This window comes from Sinocyclocheilus rhinocerous, unplaced genomic scaffold, assembly GCF_001515625.1.
Source record: "Sinocyclocheilus rhinocerous isolate Xijiao unplaced genomic scaffold, SAMN03320098_v1.1 scaffold3201, whole genome shotgun sequence".
Lineage (NCBI taxonomy): Eukaryota > Metazoa > Chordata > Actinopteri > Cypriniformes > Cyprinidae > Sinocyclocheilus > Sinocyclocheilus rhinocerous.
Window position 1 is genome coordinate 381,265 of NW_015662182.1, and position 10,150 is coordinate 391,414.

The following is a 10,150-nucleotide window of genomic DNA, read 5'->3' on the forward strand; positions in this document are numbered from 1 at the left end:
GAACTCTTCATATATATATATATATATATATATATATATATAAAGGGGTTTGAATACTTTCGCAAGGCAAATATCTTTAAACAGATAATTGAAGGTGGAAAAAGGCGAAGAGGTAAATCAAAGGACATTAATGGACAGAAGCTTCTTACTTGTATAGAGGAATGTCTGGCTCTTTGCCCTCCGTCCGCAGGGTTAGACAACATTGCTGCAGCTGTGATTTTGGATCATTCCAGTCCTGGTTTAAGATAAACTCCTGAAAAAATTATTTAACCAATCAAACAGAAGTACATTGAAAAGTTAAACATTTTTTATATACAAACACAAACCACTAACAAAATGTTGTTTTAGGAAAAACACCTATCAGTTGAGCAGGTTTCTTCCATGCCAGTGGATGTATAAGCTAAAACCAGATATGGGATACATAACTTTTACATGATGATTTTCTTTAGATCAATCCCAGTGTCTACAAACTTTTCAATGCTTACACAGTAAGTGGCGACAGATTCACTGGGAATCCTGTTCTAGTATTTTTTTTTTCCAACCAGCAGTGCTGTAATCAGGAGTGATTTTATTTCATTTATGCACTTTCATCATGTTGAGGGTGTCTAAATCAGTCTATTCTCAGTTTGATGAATATGAATTTTCACAGAGAAAAAAAAAGACCATTTCCTTTTTGACAAGAACTGCTATATTACCATATTCTTTTAAATAATGGGCATTCACTGCACAAGATGCTAAAATAACATGATATCTACTGCAAATGTACACACACAGAAGATTAAAAACAGCCCTGTCAGAATACAAGACCATGATGACCTTTTTAAATGTCACCTTATTCTTTTCAATGAATGCTATTTTTTCAATTCATAATCATTGCTTGTAATGATAGATAAAGTGCTGGCGTATAAACATGGGTTAAAAAAAAAATCTCTAAGTTTGCCATACCTTGAGTCGTGGGAAAAAGCAAACATTCATAAATGTGTGCACAAACTCCAGGTCTTTATCTATGTAAAGAGCTGCAATGAATGCTGGGGAGAAAAAAAGAGAGAAAATTTAGTAGCAATTCAGACAATAAAGCCCAAAGTATACTTCGGCCGTCTACATTCTGCTAAGGTCTGTTCACTGTCCTCGCAATCAAATCAAAGGTCCTTTGCAATAATCTGCAGTGTCATGTCATACTTACACTCCAGCAGATCGGCTAAAGTCTTGGTCCGCAAGGCAACAGGCCGTTTGGTCTTGTCGTTGGTGATAGCATATTCCTGCATGCCCAATTCCTCTGCAACCTTTGCTTGAGTCCGGTTATTCACCAAGGAGCTGCGCAGTAGCTAAAATCACACAAATGAACTCACTTTATACTTCTGGGTTTTATACGGGCTGACCAACCAGAAGAGAGGGGCACAGTGACTGAAATGGCTAGATTTTTTGTACTATAGAGTAGGGGTAACCAGGGAGTTTGTTGGCACAGGATGGCTTTTAAAATGGCTTTTAAAAATTACTGTAGTGGACACACTATGCATCATAGTGAGTTAAAGAAAAGAAAATTAAATGAAGAACAGATGAGGGATATACTCACTGTCAAATGTCCTTCATGATGGTCTGGGAAGTGGATGAACAGATATTCTGTTGCCACCAGCTGCATGATAGAATCTCCCAGGAACTCCATCCTCTGGTTGTGGCCTCTGCAGACAGATACAGTGGCTGCATGAAGCTCCAGTCGATAGTTAACTAATGATAAGATTACTGTTGCGTAGTTCCTGGCTGTGGAAAAACAGCCTCTGTCTCTGTGGGGCCTAATCACCATGTGGGTTCACCATTTTAGGGAGCACAGGCACTGTTTTTGAAACATTTGACAGTTACACCGGACCCGCCAGCAAACAAGCCCGTTTAATTTTATGAATTATGTGCTGCATATGCTATCTGGGCCACGACAACCAGCTGGATCCAGATTTATAAACTCTTCAGGGGCCATATGTATAAAGCTCAGAGTAAAATTGTAGTCTCAAGAATGACAATTTTTCTCTTATTCCTAGACTTAAGAATAACTTAATAAAGATTAAAAGTGCTAAGATCTCCATATTCTCTTATGTCATGCTATATGAGCCGAAACAGTCTGATGTATCAAATATGATACTCAACAAAAATCACATATGCAAGTGTTTTGGATTTTTTAAAAATATTTTGTCTAAAGGTTCAATAAACTGTTCCATTTAAAAAAAAAAAAAAGATTTTACAAAGTCACAGAGGCACTAGAGCACTTACAGGGTGAGGTGGTTGAAGCCCACTGTTCGCAGAGTGAAGGCCCGTGCGAGGAGACGTGCGTGAGTGAACAGCACTCCGATGGCATCCTCAAAATTTGTGAGTTTCTGCAGAACTGGAGATGACTCGATCAACTGCCTGTCTGTCAGTGGCTCCTGTACCTAAACATAAAGCAGATCATGAAATGTGTGCTTCTATGCATTAAATAAACTCAACTATTATATTACTACAATGAACCTTACAGACAGCTTCTTTAATTAAAAAAAATAATTATAAAGGCTGAAATATCAGTAATTTATAATAAAACTTAAAAAAAGATAGTTCACCCAAAAACTGTCATAATTTACTCACCCTCATGTTGTCCCAAACCCATAAGACTTTTATTCATCTTTCTTACACAAATGAAAATATAGTAACATTTTCTCATTATTTTTGCCCATCCATTGAAAGTCTATCAATCAGTCTAGGCAATCAATGTTTTCAAGCTTAAAAAGTTCACAAAGTATTTTTTTTTTTAGATTTAAAGGTGCAGTAGGAGATCTTGGAAAATGCTAACTTTAGCCTGATAGCACTGAAAGCGAACGTCCCACCCTCCCTGCAATCGCCGTCCAAAGCCACGCCCCCTGAACGCATTTACGCTCACAGACCAGAACACCAGAGACAACATTACAATAGGCTACATCAGCGGTTCCCAATTCCAGCCCATGTTCCAAAGTGAAGTAAACTTCAACGGATTTACCCCGCTCAGGGAGTAGGGAGCAATGAACACTGTGTAGGGATCATATAGATCGGAACACAGGTATATTATGTCACACTTCACACTCCTCTAGTAAGTTTCGTCTCTATGTGAAGACGCTGCGCAGCGCAAATCCGTGAATGAATGTTCCCAAGTGAAGTAAACTTCAACGGATTTACCCTGCTTCCCTTGCGCGAGGACTGGAATTGGGAACCGCTGGGCTACATCATGCGTCATTCACCGGTGAGAAAACTTTAAAAGTACTACAATACCAGGAAGGAAAATCGGGTTGTTGATTCTCTGGCATTCTCGCTCTGTCTGCACAGCGTACAAGAATGAGCTGATGACGTATCATGTCTGCGCGAACAGGGTGCGCAGAGGTATGCAAAAACATATGTTGACAGGCAGGTAGGAGACAGACAGGTAGGAAAGTCAACTCGTTCCGAGCATTTTGATTGGACGAACATTTCTTGGTCCTACGCCTTCCACAGAATATATAAATACAGATAAATACATTTAGACCACTTAACTTAATGATTGCTATCGGGATGTGAAGAGACTTTCAACCAGCATAACAAAAAATGTTTCTGAAGACAATCACCTATTGCACCTTTAAGTCTTCTGAAGAGACACGATCAATTTACATGCTGAATAGACATAATTTAGGCTTTTATTCACATATAAACATTGATTTTAATGCATTCTGTAGCACATACTGTACAGAGAGCACATTAAATATGGCAAACAGAAGCTCAAATATGCTTGACGCACTGGAGAACACACCTCATTGGTTCTCGTGTGTCAAGTTCTTACATTTTTTGTTTTATGAAATGTTGATGTTCTTTTTGAATCTTGAAAATTTTGGCTGCGTGAATTTTCAATGGATGAACAAATATGATGAGAGAAAATTAAAAATATCTTCATTTGTGTTCCGAAGATGAATGAAAGTTTTATGGGTATGGAACAACATTAAGATGAGTAAATGATGACAGAATTTTAATGTTTGGATAAACTGTCTCTTTAAATTGCCCTGCACAATTCCACCAATGCATATTTTAGGAAAAATATATTCAAATAAGAATGAACATGGCCATTTAGAACTTGAATGTGCAAGATTTCCGGTTTTAGCCACTTCCAGTTATTTTGGCTGAACAAAAAAAAGACTAAAAAATACTGCAACCAGTATTTATTTTCATTTATTATCATAATCATAAACCAGTAGCAGTTCTACTGTTTACTGCACTTTGTTATTCTTCTAGTTATTTACCTAGGTAGCTGATGAAAGTGTATATATGTATCTGTCTTACACTTTTGCATAACATTTGAACATTTGAAATCAATTCTGCTCACACCTGTAAAGGATGAGGTGGATAGTTGAGCCAAACGTCCCTCAGCTCCTGCAAGACAAAGAGAGAGGAAACAAACTGAATACAACCCGACAGTCCATTTGAGAAGAATAAGTGTATATGAGGGACAATTCAGACTTAAAAAAGAAACATCTTTAGAATGTTTCATTTATTTTTTGTTTTGTTTGTTATTTTTGTTAGTGTATGTGATACCAAGGACATTTTTTTTTTTCAGTTTTGGGCTACAGTCAATTAACTTATTTACTAATGACAGCAAGAGAGCCAGATCATATAATAAATGACATTTGTGCTCTTTATGCTGTCACTTTGCTGTTCTTCACATTTCCACCATGACCAAACAGAAGCTCTGCTGAAGAAACCTGACTGTTCTCTAAAATGTTGATTTAATGTTTGTTTTTTTAACTCTGCAAGCTGCAAACATGTTAACGTGATTATTTTTACTTTTTATGAAAATATTTTAACACTTTATAAATTATATTGGGGAAAGTCTGGGTAGAAGGCAAACTCAAAATACCGAAATGACTTCTGCAGACAAAGTTATTATAATTTATATTTAAACACCCTGTTAGTTGTAAATGCAATATCTTTATATTGGAACACAACGCCTCTATATCTTACTTTTATATAGGCTCACTATAATAAATCTAACTAAAATTTGCAATGTTTAGTCCTACAAACATACACCCAAAACTCACCTCACTGTTGAACAGCAGTCTCCCAAAGAGTTGCTTGGCTTCCTCTAAACCACCTTCTAGGTAAACGGCCCCTACAAAAAAAACAAAAAAAACAACACACAACACATTAAACAAATAAACTACCATTCAAAAATTTGGGATCATTCTGTCTTTTCTTTTTAAATTGGAAATTATGCATTTATTAAGCAAGGACACTGTATTATTGTAATAAACATCACTAGTAACTTGTGTACTTTTTTGAGGCTTATTGTGCTTAATAATGCTTTTTTTCACATCAAACATGTCAAGTGCTTTCAGTGACTTCATGGGATATCTTAGGCCAGTGGTTCTCAAATCCAGCTCTGCACATTTTGTATAACACACAATTCATATCATCAGCTCATTAGGAAATTTTGCTTGCCCCTCGTGAGGGTATCGCATAGTTGAAGCAGAGGTATGAACCGATTTCCATAAACTCAGTGTTTTTTCCCTCACTGCACCTGCATGAAAACCATGGCGACATGCTGTGGTATGAAGCAATGGAGGCTATACAGTTCTGGGTTTGGGTTATATCAATGCCTAGAAGCACAGTGAAGTCTGTTATTAAGAAGTAGAAGGTATTTGGTACAGCACAGACCCTCCCTGGATCAGGTTGTCGCTCCAAACGGGATGAAAGAGCCAGGAGGAAACTGGTCAGAGAGGCTACCAAGAGGCCTACAGCAACTCTAAAGCACATGCAGGAATTTATGACAAAGAGTGGTCATTGTGTGCATGTGACAACAATATCTCACATTCTCCACAAATGTGGCCTGTATGGGAGGGTTGCAAAAAAAGCCACTCCTCAAGAAAGGCCACATGCAGTCACGACTGAGCTTTGCCAAAACACACCTTGAAGATTCTGAGGCAGATTAGACTAAAATTGAATTATTTGGCCTCAACACCAAATGATATGTCGGGCAGAAATCCAATACAGCTCACAATCCAAATAACAGCATTCCTACAGTAAAGCATGGAGGTGGTAAGATCCTGTTATGGGGGTGTTTCTCTGCAGCAGGTACTGGAGCACGTGTCAATGGGAAGAAGAAAGTTGTCAATGGGAAGAAGGTTTAACTTCCAACATTACAGTGACCCAAAGCACACAGAAAAACTGAGCACGAAGGAGAAAAAGGTGAATGTCCTTGCATGGCCTACTCAGAGCCCAGACTTAAAGCCCATTGAAAATCTGTGGAATGTAGGGATGTAACGATTCACTCAACTCACGATTCGATTCGATTCACGATTTTGATTTCACGATTCGATTCGATTCATGATTATTATAATTTTTTTTTTACAAAATGAGATTTAAAGGGGTCATATGATGCGATTTCAAGTTTTCCTTTCTCTTTGGAGTGTTACAAGCTGATTGTGCATAGATAAGATCCCTAGTAGAGACAGATCACAACAGACTAAAGGCTGTAATTAAAGCAAAAGGTGGTTCAACAAAATACTGACACAGTATTGTATTGAGTAAATGCAGCTGAATAAAACAAATACTGTGGCCGTCTTCATTTCAGGCTGCAAAGCAACAAAACGTGATTATTTTAAAGGGGGTGATTCTTTTCTATACCCACTGTAAATCCTGGTATTTAACAAAAACATTGCTGAAATCACACAGTGCGTGCCTGGCTTAAGTGAAACATAAAAGAGCGGTAGATCCCTAGGACCAGAGTTAAGAACCACTGTCTAAGGCTGTCTTGGGAAAACTGCTGGAAATCAGATCATACAGCAGCTGAACAAAACACACATACCTAGGGAAATATTTAAAGCATTCTGTAAATTTGTTCTTACAAAATACAAAGTAAGTTTCTGAAGCTATGTTTGCAACATAAAAAAAAAAAATCAAGATAAAAAAATTTGACCTCAGTGATTGGAAATACAGTATATTAAACACAGACAGAGAGCACACATGATAAAGCACTAACCTATCAGGGCCTCAAAACAGTTTGCCATGGCATGTCGGAGGTCTGACTCCCTGCACAGGTCAGGGCCGTGGGCATATAACATGAACCGATCCAACTCCAATTTCTGGGGATCCAAAACAATGATAACACAAAACTCTGAAAACTCCACGTATGCATGCCAAAATATGTGCTAATACAAGACTTTAACTCATCAAAACAGTTATGCAAAGGTTTAATTCGACTTAATGTTAATGCTTAATGTCAACACTGATATTATAGTTCCAAAATTACAGGTGCATCTCAATAAATTAGAATGTCGTGGAAAAGTTCATTTCAGTAATTCAACTCAAATTGTGAAACTCGTGTATTAAATAAATTCAGTGCACACAGATGAACGATTGCTGTGCGATATGTGGCGAGTCCTCCCTCCTCCAGGTTTGGGAACAGGTAGTAGAGATGCACACTGGAAAAAAAAAAAAGACAAATATATGACTACAATAGGCTAACGAATGAAAGCTTAAGAGAACAACATCCTGGAGAAACAACAGATTTGAAATAAAAAAAGAAATTTCAAAAGCTAATCTCAGTGAGACATGCTCTATGTAGTGGCAGATTTATAGCACGGTTGAAAAGCAAGAGGTCTCACCTGGTCAGGAACTCAACAACTGCATCACCAAGAAACTCTAACCGCTCATTATGATTGATTCTGTTAAAAGTACAGGGATCACATCCTTTAGTTGTTATAATGTTTCTACTGCCTTTTTAAAATGTAAGAATTGAAAAAAAAAAAAAAAAGAAAACTTTCAGAAATTATCACCAGATGTTTACCATAAGAAACAAAATGACATGACTAAAATAAAATCATACAATAAAACACACACACACACACACACTAACCTGGAGGGTGACGGGTCATCCTGGCCCAATCTTGACATAATATTAATCAAGGTGTTAATTCCTAGTGAAAAAGGGACAAAACCATTTAGAGTAGAGTAGGACTACTTCTTAAAAAAAAAAAATTCTCTCAAACACATGTACAGAGAGATATGCGAACCCTTTTTCCTCATGTACATATGATGCACTTTCCGGTCTCCATATTTGGGCTGGCGTATGCCACAGTTTGACAGAGAGTTGCGAGCATGGTCAGGATTCATCCCAAAATTGAGATGATGACTGGGGTGAGTCATTGCCAACTGGGCAAGAAAGAAAAGCAAAACAAAAGCAAAGTGAGAGTTATAATGCATAACGTGAAACCAAACATCAACAGCCACTGAACACAGTATAATGACCTTTTATTACCATTAAGTACTATAGTTACATGCTAACACATAACACATGCACATACTAGTAGCTATGCAAGACTGAACACCCAACAACAAGCAGAACTGAAAACTGTTCTGTAAGATCAGAGACTTATGCTGCCTTTCTTAGACTTTTTGTTGAAAATTGTGCTAATTTAAATGTCACTTAGGGCAACATTATCCAGCCAACTAATAAAGATAAGAATGTGTAAAAACTGCAAGAAAAACTTGGGATAAATAATCTTGGAATCATCAGATGGGATGAACATTACTAATCAACCAGTCATGTTCTGCATCGTATGCCATAATTTTTCATTTTAATTTCATTTCTGGATGTGGATGTACTTCTAACTGTTGTGGAGTTACATTATAGTGAGTTACTTTACAGTTGTTATTGCAAATTAAAAAGTTAAGGCTTCAATTCCAAGAATCTTGTTCTGACAGGCCTTTATTTGCTGCTTTGCAAATTCCAAGTGGGATTTAATGTGCCTTGACAAAGGAGAGGCTTCCATCTGGACTATCGGCCATAATACTGGGATCAGTGGAGTGCTTCACACATAATCTGAGTAAACTAATTTAAAACTGTTGTGTAGTTATACATTATAGCGGTTTAGCTTTTAATTTCCAGCTGTTATTGCAAACTGAAAAATGTAGATAATTTTTCTTAAAACAAACAAACACTTTACAAGTGTTTTATATACATATTCTTTTATATTTTATTTTATATTCATGAAAAAAAAAAAAAATTTTCTGGCACATATAAAATGAACATAAAATCTATATTTTTTCTTTGGTAGAGCCAGAGAAAATACTGTAAATACTTATTCTGCAGCCCTGGTAACCTGTGCCACAATTTTCCAGAATGAAAAACAACCCTACACGAGTATGTTATTGCAAACTGAAAAATGTAGATAATTTTTCTTAAAACAAACAAACACTTTACAAGTGTTTTATATACATATTCTTTTATATTTTATTTTTTATTTTATATTCATGAAACAAAATTTTTTTTTTCTGGCACATATAAAATGAACATAAAATCTATATTTTTTCTTTGGTAGAGCCAGAGAAAATACTGTAAATACTTATTCTGCAGCCCTGGTAACCTGTGCCACAATTTTCCAGAATGAAAAACAACCCTACACGAGTATTTACTCTTTCTCTTACCTGCAGCAGGCATCGTTCTTTGAACATGTAACCGATCAGCTTGTCTAAATGCATCAGGCACTGGTGGTAGCGGATGTGGTGGGTGAGAACTGGCAGCATCATGGCATGCTGCAAAAATAAAGCATCCGACTTAAATGTTTGGCCTTTTTCATGCTTTTAGTGAACAGGACAGTTGAGAAGCATGGGGTGGAGAGTTGGGAACGGAATTAGCAAAGGACTGCGAGTCGGGAGGTGCAGTTGCACTTTATGTCAGTGCGCTAACCACTAGGCTATCAGCGCTGACTGATTACATTATATGTTTAACATGGAATTAACACCATTCTCTGCTATTGTCTAATTTGTTAACTGATATTTGTTTACAGTCATAATAGAGGAAAAATATCTGCAATAAAACAATAAACATTTGGTAACAGAATCTGCACATACATGAGTGTAGTGCAGCAGATCATTATTTTATATGCTTTATAAATGTGTACTTCATTGTGTTCTCAGGCATTTACGAGACAATGTGTACTAAATAACTACTCAAATATTAAAGGGGTCATATGATGCGATTTCAAGTTTTCCTTACTCTTTGGAGTGTTACAAGCTCTTGGTGCATAAAGAAGATCTGTAAAGTTGCAAAGACTAGAGTCTCAAATCCAAAGAGATATTCTTTATAAATGTTAAGAGTCAACCACGCCTACCTAAAACGGCTCGTTCTAACATG

At 36.8% G+C, this 10,150-nt stretch overlaps 1 protein-coding gene across 1 annotated transcript in view; it reads right to left on the reverse strand.

The window, feature by feature from the left end:
• The window catches only part of LOC107727962 (ribonuclease 3-like), a 44,450-nt gene that overhangs the window by 11,537 nt on the left and 22,763 nt on the right, over positions 1–10,150 (reverse strand). The window contains exons 18-30 of the mRNA XM_016538009.1: positions 9,442–9,549; positions 8,028–8,166; positions 7,871–7,931; positions 7,620–7,679; positions 7,334–7,436; positions 6,995–7,097; positions 5,055–5,125; positions 4,345–4,389; positions 2,260–2,417; positions 1,574–1,679; positions 1,184–1,325; positions 946–1,028; positions 150–253 (exon numbers count right to left, since the gene is read on the reverse strand). Of these exons, the coding sequence (XP_016393495.1) occupies positions 150–253; positions 946–1,028; positions 1,184–1,325; positions 1,574–1,679; positions 2,260–2,417; positions 4,345–4,389; positions 5,055–5,125; positions 6,995–7,097; positions 7,334–7,436; positions 7,620–7,679; positions 7,871–7,931; positions 8,028–8,166; positions 9,442–9,549 (1,283 nt within the window). The remainder of the gene's footprint in view (positions 1–149; positions 254–945; positions 1,029–1,183; positions 1,326–1,573; positions 1,680–2,259; positions 2,418–4,344; positions 4,390–5,054; positions 5,126–6,994; positions 7,098–7,333; positions 7,437–7,619; positions 7,680–7,870; positions 7,932–8,027; positions 8,167–9,441; positions 9,550–10,150) is intronic.